At 51.7% G+C, this 17,335-nt stretch overlaps 1 protein-coding gene across 4 annotated transcripts in view; it reads left to right on the forward strand.

Moving 5' to 3' along the window:
• Positions 1-15,417, forward strand: part of USP48 (ubiquitin specific peptidase 48) — a 32,026-nt gene extending 16,609 nt beyond the window's left edge. The window contains exons 13-27 of one of the 4 annotated variants that reach the window (XM_064678737.1): positions 1,100-1,214; positions 1,341-1,471; positions 2,814-2,885; positions 5,704-5,828; positions 5,952-6,074; positions 7,947-8,008; positions 8,480-8,590; positions 9,188-9,306; positions 10,050-10,156; positions 11,890-11,994; positions 12,404-12,559; positions 13,336-13,461; positions 14,831-14,879; positions 15,024-15,050; positions 15,144-15,417. In XM_064678737.1, the coding sequence (XP_064534807.1) occupies positions 1,100-1,214; positions 1,341-1,471; positions 2,814-2,885; positions 5,704-5,828; positions 5,952-6,074; positions 7,947-8,008; positions 8,480-8,590; positions 9,188-9,306; positions 10,050-10,156; positions 11,890-11,994; positions 12,404-12,559; positions 13,336-13,461; positions 14,831-14,879; positions 15,024-15,050; positions 15,144-15,166 (1,451 nt within the window). In that variant the 3' untranslated portion in view covers positions 15,167-15,417. Of the gene's footprint in view, positions 1-1,099; positions 1,215-1,340; positions 1,472-2,813; positions 2,886-5,703; positions 5,829-5,951; positions 6,075-7,946; positions 8,009-8,479; positions 8,591-9,187; positions 9,307-10,049; positions 10,157-11,889; positions 11,995-12,403; positions 12,560-13,335; positions 13,462-14,830; positions 14,880-15,023; positions 15,051-15,143 lie in introns of those variants that run through there. The other 3 variants (XM_064678738.1, XM_064678740.1, XM_064678739.1) reach the window with 3 other exon arrangements.
• The last annotated feature ends 1,918 nt before the right edge of the window (positions 15,418-17,335 follow it).

Raw genomic sequence — 17,335 nt, forward strand, 5'->3', positions numbered from 1 at the left:
CTCCTTGATCATCACAACTTCATTTCAGTATTTCAGTGCTGTGCTATTTCTGGGGATTTTTTTAATATCACCTAATTCTGTTAACATTCCCCAAACCCACTGAGTGGGATTGCAGGGCCTGCTGTGTCCAGGAAGGGCTGTGCCTGCAGGAAGGTTTGAAGGCAATTCTAGAAAATAAGACTTGCACAAGGAACCCCCCAAACTCTTGACAGCTCTTTGCTGTGCCTGCAGCACCCGCAGCTCCTACGTGGGCAGAGTCTCAGGGAGCATTCAGGCCAAAAAAATCCCTTCCTGTCTGTCACCTCATCCAAGGAAGCACAGACCTGTTGGCCTGCATTCTCCTGCTGAAGCATCCACCACACATCCAGCTTTTTGGGGTCAGCCCAGCCCCTCCAGGCTTTGGCCACCCCTTCCTCGAGCCCCAGGCTTCATTCCTTTGAGGAAGGAGCTCAGTAACTCCCACTGAGACCAAATTAGCTCAGCTCCTACCAGGAGCTTGTAGGGAAGGATTGCTGGTGACGCAGGCAGCCTTTGTGGGGAAAAACAGGGCAAGGTTTATTAGTCAAGTGGAAGATTTCCTGAAGGGTTGTGGGCTGAGTGTGGCTGGGAGGGAGGGATAAAAGGATGGATGGACACGCTGCTTCCCATCCCCTCTTGCTCCCAGATGAAAATACACACAATACATGCCCAGCTGTAGAATTTCCACTCCTTTGGTCCAGTGCAGCTTTGCAGGAGGGTGTTTTTTCTGGGTTTAACTGGTAAAATGCCATGATACAGGTGTTTTCCTGGCATATGCCTTTGCCTGTGTGCTGGGCTGACCTGGCTCTGAGTGCAAGTGGTGGATACCAGGACTCTGATAGAGCTGTGGAGGGAGTGAAGCAGATTTCACCTCATTTGCAGCATTTTGTGCTCCTTTAAGCTTCAAATGTGGCCTGCTAACCCCCAGGATCTCCTCATTTACACATGAAATCTCCCATCCTGAGGCCAGGATAGTTGGCACACTCCAGTCTGAGGGTGGTCGAACAGACAATAAGACACCTGTGCAAGAAATTGTGCAAGAAATAGTGTAATAAATTGTGGTTTTTCCCCCCCACCCCAGTCAAAGCACTTTGCAAGGACTGTGTGGTGGAAAGGTGTCGAATCCTGCGGCTCAAAAACCAGCTGAATGAAGACTACAAAGCTGTGACCAACCTGCTGAAGGTCACAGTCAAGGGGTATGTCAGTCCCAAGTGCTTTTTAGAAGTGCCTATATAGCTTTTTCCTAAAGATTTTACCGGTTGGGCTCTGAAGGAGAAGGGGGCTGTGATTTTGTGGTGATTTGCCTTGTTCTCTCCCTGCAGCAACGACGGGTTTTGGGTTGGAAAAGCATCTTTGAGGAGCTGGCGTCAGCTGGCTCTGGAGCAGCTGAATGAGCAAGATGAAGATGCAGAGCACAGTAATGGAAAAATGAATGGAAACGCACAAAACAAAGGTATTCCCTCCTGATTTCCTCCTAATTTCTGCTGTACTGACCCACCAGCTCTGCCTGGTCCCTCCTACAAAAGACACATCGGGTGTTTCTGTAGCTGTTTTGTTTCCCTTGTACGAGTAGGGAAGAGAGGATAATAAATCAAATAAACTCCCTTTTAAGGAGCTTTTTCTTTGCTAGGCTTGGAAACTGCGGGGTGATCTTCGTACCTGGAGAGGGAGATGAGGGGATAAGTGGTTTTACAAAGCTGTGTGAAATTACTCCCCCAGCCACACAATGTTTTCAACTGCTTTTCTCTGAGTGAGGGAACACAGGGGAGGAAGAAACATGAAAATTACCTTGGGGAAAGGGATGATGATGATGATGTTTGTTGTGAAGGCTGAGGGATGAAACAGCACAGGTGATGCAGCAGCGCTGGGAAAACAGCCTAGGAACAAAAATCATTAGTTGGACCCAATTCTGTGCCCATATCATGAGACTAACTGGGGGGTTATTTGCCTTCTGCTCTTTAAATCTTTGGAAGTTACGTGTCGTTGACCTTTTTTGAACTGAGAGCGAGAAGCTGGTTGGAATGAAAGTGGGGATGATGGCTCATGGCATTGATCTTGGGCTTGGAGGCTTGAGAACACCCCACCACCCCGAAAATGTCTGTGAGGTGGAGCACTCAGTGAGAAAAGGGCATTTCTGAGCTACCACTCACGTTTCCTCGGGGCTGCCTCTGATTTACAACAGGTTGCAACTCCCAGTAGTACAATTGAATTACTCACAAGCCAAGTTGCTCGTTAAGCAGCTCGTTAGAGGCTCTTACTGACACCTCATTGTCTTCCCGATGCTCCACTCAGCGGCCGAAGCTTCTGTGTGTGGAGTTATGGATTTTAACTGGAATTCAGACGTTGATTTGGGGCCTGTCAACCCCCTGCCGGCTTCCCTCTCGGTTTGTCAGGCAGCATCTGGTTTAGATCAGGAATTTTTGCCAGGAATTCTGCTGCCTTTGCTCTTACCTAGGCTTGTTTAGGTTAAACTCGGGAGATCCTTGGGAGCAGTGAACCCCCGCGGTGTTCCAGCCCTAACAAATGCATCCTTTGTAATCTCACAAAGGCTTGGCTTGTGCTCCACGCACTTCAAAGCCCTCCTACGTGGCCTGGAGGCTGTAATCCCGCCTGCCCAGAGGCCAAGACATCAGAGAACAACAAATTTCCTTCCAGATTTTCCCTTGGGTTGAGGGTTTTGCTGGAATTTGAAAGGCGGCCGAGTTCCTTTCCCCCCCACCCCGCCACAAGATTTTTCCTTGGGAAGAGGAACTCTGTGCAATCCTCTTGTCTTACTAATTTTTTTTTTCAATTAGATGAATCAAACGAAGAGAAGAGGGAGGAGGAAGAGGAGTTAAATTTTAATGAAGACATCGTTTGCCCACACGGTGAGTGTCTCCGGGGGCTGGAGCTGAATGTCTCCCTTGTGTCCCACTGCTCCACACATGAACCTCGTAGCCTTTGCTCCAACTGCAGCCAGCGTGAGGAGCCACTGCAGAAATGTGCTTAACTCTCATTTTCCTGGTGGTTCTTGCACTCAGAAGTTTTACTTGCAGGCAGATCCTGTAAGGGCTCAGCCAAGCTGAGCTTCTCCCCCTCTCACGGCATCCTGGGCAGCACCAAAGCTCTGCAGCCACTTGAAAGCTCTGAAAGCATTAAGAGAGAAAGAGGCGGTGTAAATCACTCCAGGTGGGAGCTCAGAGCGTCCATTTCATCCTGGTTTACATTAGAACAGGAGCACTCAGCCAACACCTGGGCTGGGACCTCCGGATATTGATCTCCCAACCTGCTGAGCTTTGGTGTCTGTTTACAGAAGGTTTTGACCCCGTGTGGGTTGTTTTCCAAGTGATGCCTCATTAGCTGCATCCTTGGCTACCCTGTTGTTTAAATCTCACTTTTTAAAGCTCCTATTCCCAGACATAACTCTGTTTTACTTAAGCTCCTCTTCGTAGGCACTGATTTCCCTACTGGGGAGGCTCCATCTTATCCCTAATAAGAAAGAAAAATGCCATAAATTAGCCACACTCCTCCTGTCATCAGGGCTAATCAAGAACCTGGAGTAAGGCTGGAGAAAGCTCATTTTCAAGGCGGGTGTTTAAGCACTTTGTCACGATTTTATCTGTTACTCAGAGCCTTGAACGCCGCGTTTCCCGTTGCCTCGAGGCTGCTGCTGTTCAATAAAAGCAGGGAGTGTGGGGATAGAACATTTATGTAGCCAGACACGATAAAAAATAGGCCAATAGGCCTTTGGAAAATATTATGGTGTTAAATTGCTGGTTGATCTGTGACTTTGGGTCAGAGCAGAATAAATAATACTGACTAAGGGGCTGCTGGCAGGGCAGGTTTTGTTGTCTTGAGCTAACCTTTGATTATTCGTGGAAAACAACCTTTCCACCTTGAAAAATTCTCTCTGGAGTGGATCAGCAAATCTGTAGTCTTGTTCCTACAGCCTCAATTTTGTGGTGGAGGAGGTTCCTGCCTCCGTGGGAGGCTCTGGAAAAGCCAGGGCTGGCTCTGTGAGGGCTGGCTGGCCTCCAGGAATGCCACCCGGGCGTTCCCTTCTCGACTCCCTGTGCATCCTTGCTGCAATTCCTCGCTCTCCAGTAGCTGCCTGATCCCAGTGAATAATTTTTTCCAGATACCAAGTTAAGCCTTCCTTTGATGTCCGTGCCCAAAACATGTCCCTGGATGGTGGGAGTGGGAAACAGGGTCAGCAGCGGTTGGGATCATCTTCCAGATGGCAAAACACTTGTTCCTGCACACCCTGAGCTGATTTTTCCTCCTCTTTTCCTCACCATATTAATCTGTTTTAATTAATCATGTGGTGTCAAGGCACTTATTTGTACAAGCTCCTCTTCTTCCCCATCGTTGGCTCTGGACAACATCCTGGTCCAACCTCCGGAGCCACTTGGCCGTGCTGGATGAGGCCCAAGTGGCCAAGTGCTGCATCGAGGCCTGACCTTTGTTTATTAGAAGAAAAGCAGGAGGGGATGGTTGCTATTTTTTCCTCTCCAGGGCTGGCTAAATTCCAGGCTGGGCTGGAGCAAATCCTGAGCCCGAGGAGCTGCTTGTCATGTTAAAGAGCTACCAGAGGGTGGGGAGGAAGGAGTTTCTCTCCCTCTCCTCTCTCTGCAGCTCTCCAGGCTATAGAAAAGCAGATAATAAGGTATTGTGCCCTTTGGACATGCAGTTGCTGTTTTCCTTCCCTCTTGCTGGTGCAATCCCACCGAGGCAGGAATATTCCCAAATCCGGTTTGCATCCCGGTGTCGCAACGGCTGCTCCTTGTGTTTCTCCCGGTGCCTGCTCATAGCACAGTGACTTCCAGCTGCTGTCTCAGAGGGGGATGTGCTTGTGTTTTCCCCTTGGATATCATCACCCCTGCAAGGGGCAGCTGCTCAGATCCTGGAGCCTTCTCCAGTTTTCCCAAGCCTTGTTTATCCGGACTGTGTGTTGTCATGTGTGCACGTGGTGTCCAAGAGCCTGGGTGTGTCTCCTGCTTCCATCTCTGAGATGGCAGGCACAAATGGCTCCTGATAAACCCTTCCTGGGCTTTTTGAGCTGCCTGAGCACCGGGATAAATAATCCTGAGAGCAGGATAAATAATCCTGATGGATAAATAAGTTGTCTGGGGGACAGCTGGTAAATCTTGCCCGGTGTCTTCACACCGAGGTGGTTCTCCAGAGCAGATTTAGGGTGCCAAATCTGCCCTTGCCACATTTTGAGGTGCTTGGATAGGGCATGTGAAGCCATCTGAGATTCTGCAGGGGGAATTTGGGGTTTCAAGGATGTGGAGAGTACCTGGCTTCTGTTCCGTGGGACACAGGGTTAGTCTGGGGCTTGGTGCATGGAGGCACCATGGGGATGTAGCTGTGGAGGAGGAACCAGTAGCCCTGTGCCCTCTTTGGCTTTTTCCCAGCATCCCTGCTTGTGTTTGATCAGCTTGGAAATCCAAAGGACATTTTTATGAATTAAAATTATTCTTATTATTATTACTGCTATTATTATTTTTCCCTGTCTAAGGGAAGCAAGGCAGGAGTTGAAGGTGACTTTGTCGGCCGGGCTGGTTTTTGCTGACGTGGTTTTGGCTGCTAAACGTGTGGATCTCTTCCCCCACCTTTATTCCCTGTAATCTCTTCAATCAAGGGCTGCAAAACATCCCTGAGCATGTTGTGATCAAAGCCCTTGCCTTGATTCTCTCCCTGCAGGTGACCTGTGCATCTCCGAGAACGAGCGCAGGGTGGTTTCCAGGGAAGCCTGGGAGAAACTCAAGCAATATTTCCCAAAAGCCCCCGAATTCCCAAATAACAAAGAGTGCTGTTCCCAGTGCAAGGTATTTGCCAAATATTCCCCTTTTTGTTGACTGTAAATACTGGTTGTGTTTCTGGTTTCCCTTTTGGAAGAGAATAATGTCACCTTTTAGTGCAGCTGGGATGGAATTCACTGTTTCCTGCAGATTTTGGAGCGTGAAGGAGAGGAAAATGAAGCTCTCCATAAGATGATGGCCAGTGAGCAGAAGACTTCTCTCCAGAACCTGTTCCATGATAAATGCAGGCCTTGCCTGGGCAGTTGGCCTCAGGTAGGGAAGGGGGGGAACCAGGGAACGCAGCTGGGCTTGGGGCAGGTTTTATTGGCTTTTATCCCTCCTTCCAAAGAAACTGTGGCTACCCCATCCCTGGAAGTGTTCCAGGCCAGGTTGGACAGGGCTTGGAGCAACCTGGGCTAGTGGAAGGTGTCCCTGCCCATGGCAGGGGAGTGGTATGAGATCCTTAGGGTCCCTTCCAACCCAACCCACTCCATAACTGTTCTCTCGGTCCATGCCAGCAGAGCTCACACGTGTGCTGTGCTGAGGTGTGATTTCCCTGGATTAGCTGTGCTGGCACAGAGCCCTAAAGAGCCACAGGAATGGCTCCTGTGCCAAGGGAGCTGTGGCTGGCCCGGAATCAGGCAGATAGCAGGGGCAGTATTGCTGCTGGGGTTGTATCCCTCCCTGGAAGGATGGAAACACCGCGGCCGCGCCGGTGGAAGTGACTTTTCTACCTCCTTCCATCAGCCTTCCCAGGTTGGAGAATGCTGGAACACACCTGAGTTCTGCCCACCACCAGCTTTGGCTGCTCCAGGTGTACTCCAGCATCCTCCTGCATCCCAGGAGCTCAGGAGGAGCTCCCCAAAATGCTGACACCCTGTAAAGAGCTGCGACGGCCATGCAAACCCTCTCCTGGCGGCTGCTCCGGGACTCTTTGGGGATTTAGGGTGGCCCAAAAGGAGTGGAACAAGCTCTTGGTTCAGTCCTTGGCTCCTGGGAGTCTCATGGTGCTGATTAATGGTTGGCTGTCCAATCCTGCCAAGGTGCTTTGGCAGGTCTCTGCCTCAGTCCCTCGCTGCTCCAGCTGGGAATAAATACTGAGCCAATATGGATCCATGGCTTGGAACCAAGGAAATCCAGAAGGGTTTAGAGGGAGTTTCCCTGAGCTGGAGAGCTCCAGGTTCTGCCAGGGGTGTTAAAGGCTTGTATCTGGCAGGATTTGCCTTTGGAGCTGGAGGAGGTGATGGAAAGCTGGAGCCTATCGCTGTTGGTCAGAAACAGGAGCCTCTGCACCACTGGGGCTGCATCCTCCTTTCCCTTTGGATTCTCCTTTCCCTTGGAATTTCCCAGGGGAGCCTGATAAAAGAGAGCTAAGGATTTTTCCCTCAAGCTTTTGGAGTTTTCCTGATCCAAAACAGTTGAGGGGTTTGGGGAGGGAAAACAAGCAGAGTGGTTTAATCTAGAGATTAAGGGAGATTATATATATATATACATATATATATATATATATATATATATATATATATATATATATATATATATATATTCCTCAGGTGTGCTGAGTCTTCCTGCAGAAAGATGGAGCAAGCCCTTAAATGCATGGTAGGGAAGATGGTGAGGATATAGATGATCATGGAAGTGATTTTGTCACCCAGCTCTTGGGATCTAGTTGGTTTTTTGTTCAGGAGCAAACAATTTAATGGTAAATTGGGACAAGAAGACAGGATTTATCCCAAAAACACTGCCTTGTTGGGTGCACAGCTGGGGTTTTTTGTTCCTGCTGCTGCCAGAAGGAAAAACCCGTGGATTTTGATATTGGAAGCAAGTGAGGGAGGTTGGGGTGGTCTCTGACCACGAGTACCCAGCGAGAGAAAACAGCGCTTGGCTGCTCCAGGGAAATGCCCCTTTCCCGCTGGGAATTAAAGGTAATTGGATTGAAAGCTTTACTAACTTTGTAATAAACATGAGATTAGTAAAGTCAGTGCTTAGTACTTGATCCCAAATTATTTTCCTTGCCTTTCCCAGCGTGCTTGGATGGAGTTGTCATGGTAAAACCGTGCCGAGGTCTGGGAGGGAGCGAGCGCTGCCGACAAACCTATTGCTGGGTTCATTAAAAAGATCCCTTTCCTTCTCTTTTCCCCCCAGGAGACAGATGAGCTGTATATTGTTTCGCAGTTCTTTGTAGAAGAATGGAGGAAATTTGTCAGGTAATTTTGGCTGGAGGGGTTTGGTGCTTTTTATCCCCACGTTTTGGGGGCTGTAGGTAACATTTTGCTTCCGAATGCCGGCACAGCGGGTTCATGGAAACAAGGAAGCCGATTTTTGCAGGACTTGTCTTGGTTGTACAACACTGAGTTTCCTTGTTTACCATGTGTTAACCAGATGGTCGGATTAGCTGGTAACCTGATTAGTTTTTTCATCTGTCTGGAGCTGTAGCCCAGAGGTCACCTCTCAGTCCTGTTTGCACAGGCTGGAGATGGAAATCTCCCCTGGACAGAATCATTTTGCAGCACAGAGGAACGTGGATCTGATTTCCTCATCACTTGTAGTTAATATTCCATGTTGGAATGCCTTCTGTAAATAATTCACCTGTGATTTCTTCTTGGCTGCCTGCAGGACTGGGGGGGTTTTGGTGGGATAAGCTGGTCCAGCTTTCCAAACCACCTTCCCTTTTGCAGGAGGCCGACACGCTGCAGCCCCGTGTCCTCCATAGCCAACAGTGTCCTGCTCTGCCCCCACGGGGGGCTCATGTTCACCTTCGCTTCCATGACCAAAGAAGACTCCAAACAGTGAGTTTTTTCCCTTCCCACGTTTTCCTTTCCCCAGGAGAACAGTCCAAAAGGAACGTTCTTGCTGCCGAGCCGCAGCGAGACGAGGAGCGAATCCTTTCCCTCAAACTAAATCAACACCTCGGCTTTCTCAGAGCCACCTCAGCCTTCCTGCAAGGCAAGACCTAAATTGTCCAAGGATGCTGGGTCAGGAAAAAAGAGCTTCCTTCAGCTTGGTTAGTTCCTGACAATAACCACCCTGGATCTGACCGGGGCACAGGAACATCCTTCTTCCTTACAATTTGCTCTCCGTGCGCGTTCCCCCCCGGAGCGCTGCACTTCGTGCTCCGTGGCGTTGTTTCTGCAGTGATGCAGCACTGAAAGTAGAAAATCTTCCCCTCCTTCCCTCCTCCATCTCTCCCTCCGGCACGGCAGGAGCACAGCAGCGTCACTAATCACAGCCTGCCGCCGTCGGGGTGTGCAGGCCCTCCCCTGCAGCTGATCTGGGGGGGATTTTGGTGCTTTTCTTTTGTTAAAATGCTGAAGAAGGAGGAGGGTTTTTTGGGGGGGAGCTTGGCTTTTCCATGTCATAAAGCACCTGCCTGTTCCTTTGCACAGTATAGCTCTGATATGGCCCAGCGAGTGGGAGAGGATCCAAAAGCTCTTCGTGGTGGATCACGTCATCAAGATCACCCGGGCACAGGGCCCCGAGGGCACTCGCTACACCTCGGAGCCCCGTGAGTCACTCTGCTCCCTGGGCTCTGGGAATGGCTCTGGTAGGATAAGAAATGAAGTCTGAGGTGGTAAATGTGGAGCTTGGCAGGTTCCCCACCTGGAGCACTGTGTCCAGCTGGGGGGTCCCCAGCACAGGAAGGACGTGGAGCTGCCGGAGCGAGTCCAGAGGAGACCACGGAGATGCTCCAGGGCTGGAGCCCCTCTCCTCTGGAGCCAGGCTGGGAGAGCTGGGGGGGTTCACCTGGAGAAGGGAAGGCTCCAGGGAGAGCTGAGAGCCCCTTCCAAGGCCTAAAGGGGCTCCAGGAGAGCTGGAGAGGGACTGGGGACGAGGGGTGGAGGGACAGGACAGGGGGGAATGGTTTTAAACTAAAAGAAGGGAAATTTAGATGGGATATTGAGATGGAAGTCTTCCCTGTGAGGGTGGTTTGACCCTGGCACAGGTTGCCCAGAGAAGCTGTGGCTGCCCCTGGATCCCTGGAAGTGTCCAAGGCCAGGTTGGACAGGGCTTGGAGCAAGTGGAAGGTGACCCTGCCCATGGCAGGGATGAGGTTTAAGGTCCTTCCCAACCCAAACCATTCAGGAATTCAATTGATCCACTCCAGGTTGGCAGTGAGAGGCACTGGGATGGAGTCTCCGAAGAGCTGAAGCAATTAAATATGTTTTTTTTTTCCTTGGAAATATGTTTATTTAACACATTAACACATTAACTATGTTTATTAACATATTCAATCTGCTTTTTCCCCAGAGCTGTGCCCGGAGTGCCGGGAAGGGCTCCTGTGCCAGCAGCAGCGGGACCTGCGCGAGTACACCCAGGCCACGGTGTACGTGCACAAGGTGGTGGATAACAAAAAGGTACCGACAGGCTCCCCCTCCACCCTGCTCAGGGAGCACCAGGAATGCCCTCAGGGGGGTCTCACAGCCCCCAGGGGCTGGGACCTGCTGCTGGGGTTCCTGGTGGTGGGGAGGGCAGAAATCCCCCGGCTCTGTGGCTCCAGCACATGGGAACGTCCTGGCTCTGAAAATTCAGTCTCCTTTTGCCAAACGGAATCCTTTGTGTTTTCAGGGATGCTCCCAGCTGTTTCTTCTGTCTCAGCTGTGTTCCCAGGCTCTACCTGCTCTCCTCCCCCTCCAATATTTGTCATTTCCTTTCTACTTGCTCAAGTGACATTTATCCCTGGATAGAAATAAGCTCTTCCCCTTGGTGCTGCTGAGAGGCTGAACTCCGAGATGGTTTTCAGGATCCCTGAAAGCTGCAAATTATGTTTTTGCTGATCTTAAGTGTCAGGATCAACTCCAGAATTGCTTTTCCAGGGACCCAAATCTGGCTCTGGTGGAACTTAGGGCTTTTTAGGAGGCAGCCAAGGCTGGTGGGCACTGGGATCAAGACATTCCCTGCACTTTTGCAGGGTGGGAGTGGGTTTGTTTTGGCCTTCCATTGATTTCCACCTCCCTGCCAATCCCAAGGAGGCGCTGGAGAACCACAGGGAGCCGGGGGCTGGATGGGTTCCTGCCTGGCTTGTGAGACGTGGAGCAGCAGCACGTCTGGAGCCATCAGCCTGAGTCCCGAGGCTGGATCCGCCTCGGCTCCGCCGCGGGAGAGCCTTGGGGGTTGTGTTTTTCTGGCACTGGCCAGGACTGTGCTCACACGTGGGGCTGGCAAAAAAACAGGGAGCTATTCTTTGTGGAGCAGCTGGAGCTGGAGAGAGGGGGCGAGAGAGTGCCCACGAGATTCCCTCAGTAACAGGGCAGGGATGGGAAGCAGCAGGAATGCCAGCCAGGATCACTGGGAGCCACTGTGTCCTTCCTGCTGGGCTTTGCACAGTCAGGGAGTGTTTCCCAGCCCCTCACCCCTTCTCCTCCCCCTGCTACCTCCTTGGGGTGCAAGAGGGAAGTCCCATTTGGATAAAATCGTTGTAGGATGGCACTGCTGGAATCCTGAGAGCTCTGGGGAACGTTTGGGAGCTGGGATTGCATCGATGATTTTAAATATATTGATGGAATTGTGAGCTCTCGGGCATCCAGGTCTCCTGAGCTCCTGCAACCCCAGCTCCAGCTCCATAGATGGGAATTCACATCCAGGCAGATCCGTGTCTCCTGGAGTGACTTCCACAGACCTGAACATCCCTTTTATTTATGTATTTGTGTAAATTGTTTAGGTTTCATTTACTTACACCCTGCAGCCCCATAAATAATGGTTCTGAGTCCCTCTGCAGGGAGGGACAAGTGTCTTAATTTACAGATAATATTCCTTTCTCCATGGTGAGGCTTTTGTAATGCAGTTGGATCAACCAGCTCCTGGGAAAGGAATCAGTCCAGGCCCCGGGAGACTTTCCCTTTGCCTGGAGAGAAGGGCAGGAAGCACCTGCAGCTCCATAGAGGGGGATTCCTGAGCCGAATCCCCCTGAGGTCCCACACAGCTGGGGAGGGTGGAGGAGCCTTTTCAGACCTCCTGGAGCAGCTCCCGGGGTTATTCCCAGGCTCTGTGGGTGGAGGTGGCACCAGGAAGGTGTCCAGGAGCTGATTCCGTGGTGGGACAGTCCGGGTGGGTGCTGTTGGTCACAGCAGAGTGGTTTTTGTGACTCCAGGTGATGAAGGACGCGGCTCCGGAGCTGAACGTGAGCAGCTCGGAGGCTGAAGAGGAAAGGGAGGAAAACAAGCCAGAGGGGGAGCAGGACCCTGATTTTAACCAGGTAGAGATGAAAAATCCCAGGAGGTTCCTTGATTTCCACATCATCCTCCAGAGTCAGCACGATGAGGTCACCTCCCTCCTCCTCTGGGTCCGACTGGTGGGGGACACGTGTCTCAAAGTGTCACTGGAATGGTCAGACCACCCCAGTGCTGGTTTTTGGAGAGGTTAAACCTGGACAAGGACTCGTCTGCCCGTGGAAATCTGCCCCACGCTGGCATTAGGACCAGGAACTGAGGCAAATCCTTTGGTCTTCTCCACACTTGCACGCTTCAGTTGGCTTTCCAAGGGATTTTCCATCGCTTCCCGCCTTCCCTCGCATGACCAACCCGCCCCAAACACCCTCTGGGATACGGGGAACTTGTGTTTATTCCCAAATAACTTGATCTCCATGGGGTTTGCCTCCTCTCCAGGCCAACGGCGGCGCAAAACGCCAGAAGCTCTCCCAGCAGAGCTACATCACCTACCAAAAACAGGGAATCAGGAGGAGCACCCGGCACAGGAAGGTCCGGGGGGAGAAGGCCCTGCTGGTGTCGGCCAACCAGACCCTGAAAGAGCTGAAAATACAGGTGGGGGGAGGAATGCCAGGAATGAGGGAAAACCATCCAACCAGGGCGTGGGGAGGGAGGGGAAGGGTCTGAAATCCCACATGGGGTCAGACTGGGGTGGGAATTAGGGGGGGGGTATGTTGGGTTGGGAATTAGGATGTGTTGGGGGGGTTGTGTTGGGGTGGGAATTGGGGGGTTGTGTTGGGGGGGGCTGTGTTGGGGGGGCTGTGTTGGGGTGAAAATCAGGGTGGGGTTGTGTTGGGGTGGAATTGGGGGTTGTGTTACGGTGGGAATTGGGGTGGGAAATTGGGCTGTGGGAGTTGGAGAGGGAGGGTTGTGTTGGGCTTGGTTGTGTTTGGGGTGGGAATTAGAGGAGGTTATGTCGGGGTTGGAATTGGGGTGAGTTGTCTTGGGGTGGGAATCGGGGTGGGTTGTGTTTAGGATGGGTTGTGTTGGGGTGGGAATTGGGATGGATTATGTTGGGGTGTGGGAGAGTTGTATTGGGGTGGGTTGTTTGGGGTGGGAATTAGAGGAGGTTGTGTTGATGATGGAATTGGGATGGGAATCAGGGTGGGTTGTGTTGTGTGGGAATTGGGATGTGTTGGGGGGGTTGTGTTGGGGTGGAATTGGGAGCTGTGTTAGGATGGGAATCGGGGTGGGTTGTGTTGGGTGGGAATCGGGGTGGGGTGGAGTAGGTTGGGAATTTGAGTGGGTTGTGTCAGGGTGGGAATGGGGGTGGGATCTGGGGGATCTGCAGTGCCCCATCCCTGCTCCAAGAAGCCGTGTCCCTGTCCCAGATCATGCACGCCTTCTCCGTGGCCCCCTTCGACCAGAACCTGTCCATCGACGGCAAGATCCTGAACGACGACACGGCCACGCTGGGCAGCCTGGGGGTCATCCCTGAGTCCGTCATCCTGCTCAAGGTATCGGGGGGATCCCACCCAAATCCATGGGGATCCCACCCAAATCCACGGGGATCCCACCCAAATCCACCGGGATCCCACCCAAATCCACAGGGATCCCACCCAAATCCACAGGGATCCCGCCCAAATCCACGGGGATCCCACCCAAATCCACGGGGATCCCACCCAAATCCACGGGGATCCCACCCAAATCCACGGGGATCCCACCCAAAGTCCACCGGGATCCCACCCAAAGTCCACCGGGATCCCACCCAAAATCCATGGGATCCCACCCAAAATCCATGGGATCCCACCCAAAATCCACAGGGATCCCACCCAAAATCCACAGGGATCCCACCCAAAATCCACAGGGATCCCACCCAAAATCCACAGGGATCCCGCCCAAATCCGCAGGGATCCCGCCTGAAATCCATAGGGATCCCACCCAAAATACATGGGGATCCTGCCCACAATCCAGGGGGACCCAGCCCAAACTCCACAGGGATCCAGCCCAAACTCCACAGAGATCCAGCCCAAACTCCACAGGGATCCAGCCCAAACTCCACAGGGATCCAGCCCAAACTCCAGGGGGATCTCACCCAAAATCCAGGGGGATCTCACCCAAAATCCAGCTGGGTTCGTGCAGTCAGAGGGAAAGGTGTCGTGGGGCCTGTGAAAATTGGGAAAAATTCAATGAGTTCCTCACGGAGCCCCTTCTTGGAGGAGGAAAATCCTGTTTGGTTTTGGTTTGGAGGAGGAAAATCCTTGTTTTCTTCTGTTTTGGAGGAGGAAAATCCTTATTTTTATTGGTTTTGGTTTGGAGGAAGATCTCTTTTTGCTTTTTTTTTTTTTTTGAGGAAGAAAAAACTTGTTTTTGAGGAGGAAAATCCTCAGGTTTTTGTTTTGGAAGAGAAAGATCCACATTTTTTTGTTTTGGAGGAGGAAAATCCTTATGGTTTTCTTTTGGAGGGGGAAAATCCTTATTTTTTTTCTTTTGGAGGGGGAAAATCCTTATTTTTTTCATTCTGGAGGAGGAATATCCGTTTTTTTGTTGTTTTGGAGGAGGCAAATCCTCATTTTTTTTATTTTGGAGGAAGAAAATCCTTATTGGTTTTGTTTCAGAGGAGGAATTCCTTTTTTTTTCATTTTGGAGGAGAAAAATCCTTATTTTTTTGCTTCGGAGGAGGACAATCCTTATTTTTTCTTCCCAAGGGCCTTTACTGGCTGGTTTTGCTGCTGAGCAGGGTGGGTACCAGCCCAAAATCCAGCTAAATTAGGGAATGAATCCTCCTGTCACGTTCCCAGGGTTTGGGCAGGAGCCCCATTCCCTGCTCCCCTCCGGAGGTGGCTCCAGGAGCTCCTCATCCCGGTATTCCCGTCTTTTTTCCAGGCTGATGAGCCCATCGCGGATTACGCAGCGATGGACGACGTTATGCAAGGTCAGAGGGGAGGGGGGAGGTTTGGGAGGGACAAGAATTTGGGTGGGAAAGGTGGAAAAAGGGAATTGTGACACTTCCTTGTCATCCTTGGGATCTCGATCCATCGGAACAACTTCTAACGCCTTCCTTTCCCTCCCATCCCAGTTTGTATGCCTGAGGAGGGATTTAAAGGTGAGTTTGGGGTGATTTCCCCCCCCTTTTGCCCAAATTCCACCCCCATCCCACCTCCCTCCTCACCTCCTGGTGATGTTTTATCCCCCCCAGGGACTGGTTTACTCGGCCACTGATGGTTTTCCAAGAGGAGCGACCCGAAGGGAAGAGGATTTGGAACGTGGTAGGGCATTAAAAGCATCCAAAAAAAAAGGTGGATATGGGACTCTGTGACTCTTCCAGAAGGCAGGAAAACCCCCGAGCGAGGCGTGTGCTCCCCAAAGCAAACCAAACCAATGCCTTATGTCAAAGCAGATTGCACTGAGGGACAGTCCTGCTCCAGGAGAACGTCCCGGGTTGGTTGAATAAAGAACAGGAAGGTTGGGAAGTTGAGCAGCAGTTGGTGTGTTCGGGGCGAGGGGGTGTCCCCGTGATCCCATAGATCCCAACCATCCTGCTCCATCCTCCTCTTTAGGACAACCCTGTCTTTGATCCACTGTCAGGCCAGCTTGGAAGTGCAGGAATTGGGACTGGGTGAGGAATGTCTGACAGACAAGGAATCTTTATTGATTTGACCCCAAATGGGAGCTGGGATCTGCTTCCCAAACGTCCCCCAGGGCCGCATCCCTCTCCACATCCCTCTGCCACTTCCACACCTTGGATGATCCAAGAACCACCTGGGCTCTGGGAACTGGGTTGGGGGTTTTTTTAGAAATTTGGGGTATTTTAGTGACTCTGGAGAACATTTTCTTCCAGGAGTGTTGGGACAGCCGGAGCCAGCGGGGGGTGCAGGTGGGAGGCGTTTCCCATGGGAAGAGGGGGTTTTTCCCCCTTTATCCTCGTTTTTCAGCAATGCACTAATTATGATTATTTTTAACATCTCCCAGCAAGGATTTCTCCCCATTAATATTTAGCAGGAACTATCCCACTTCCAGCCTGATCCACACCAGGCACTGCTGAGGGATCTCTGTCCTGAAATTCCAGGTTTCCTCTTCCTTTCCAGCCTTTTCCCTTGTTTCCCTGGAAAAACACGATGTGGAGATCACATCAGTTTCATTTTGTCAAGGTTTGCAGAAATTTGGGATTCAAGAAGAGGGGGGAGGGGCAGAAATCCCATCCCCCAAAACTCCACTAGATTTGATTTCCAAGGTTTGATTTCCAAGGTTTTATCCGAAGAATTCCAGCTGTTCTTTGCCAAACCCCCTCCTCCCTGTCCCTGCTGCGTTTGGGGGTGAAGCAGCAGCATTTGAGGGGCTCTAAAGCTCCTAAAAAGTGGGGGTTTTGGGGCATTTGGACCCAAGGATTCTTTCCCAAGGTACAGACATGAGGAATTCCATGTGCTGAAGCCACAAGAGGTTTTTTCTTCCCAGCCTGAAGCACTCGCTTGTGTACATATTCCTTGGAAATTCCATCTTTTCAAGTTGCTGTTCATTTTTTTTAATGTTATATATATATATATATATAAAAAAAAAACCAAAACACAAAAATCTCTTCCTTGAGCTTATCCTGTTGTTGTGGGAAGCGATCCGGGGGGCCCTGGGGGTGTTCCGGGGCCGCGGCGGTTCCGGCAGCGCCGGATCCTCCGGGGGACACAAGTCCCAGGTGTGATCCAGGGCCCCGTTCCTGTTTTGTCTGTTATTTGCAAATATTATCGGATTAAAGTTGTCATTGGAGCCATGGCAGCCTCGTTGCAGTGCAGACACGTGGGATGAGGGTGGTGGAGCAAAGGGGGGGGTATCCCATAAATCCCACTCTGAGCTGTCCCAAAAAGGGCTGCGGGGTGGGATGGGAGCGAGTGGGATCCTGCTGGAGTGGGAATCCCCCCACCCTTGGCACAGGGTTTATGGAGCCCTGGCCCTGACACATCCCAGCTGCTGTGTCCTCAGGGGGTTCCATGTCCCCCTGGCGTGCCAGCCCCCCTCTCCTTCTCCCCTGGAGCCGATGCCAGCCCCTCCTTGGGGGTCCCCGAGCTGGGGGGTCACTCATGGCCTGGGTGCTGGTGGGGGGGAGAGAGGGGCCTTGGGGGAATGGGGGAAATTAGGGTTGGGGGGGGTCAGGAATGGGGGGTTATGGGTGGATGGGGTGCCCTAAGTGCCAGGGAGGGAGGGATGGAGGGGGTGCCCTGGGTGCTGGGGGGAATTGGTTGAGGGGGGTCCCTGAGTGCCAGGGAGGGATGGAAAGGGTGCCCTGGGTACCAGGGGGTTATGGATGAGGGGGCTACCTGGGTTAGCAGGGATGGAGAGACTGGGGGTGGGAGAGGGCCTTGAGTACCAGGGATGGAAATGGGAGTTCCCTGAGTACCAGGA

This window comes from Pseudopipra pipra, chromosome 22, assembly GCF_036250125.1.
Source record: "Pseudopipra pipra isolate bDixPip1 chromosome 22, bDixPip1.hap1, whole genome shotgun sequence".
NCBI classification, from domain to species: domain Eukaryota; kingdom Metazoa; phylum Chordata; class Aves; order Passeriformes; family Pipridae; genus Pseudopipra; species Pseudopipra pipra.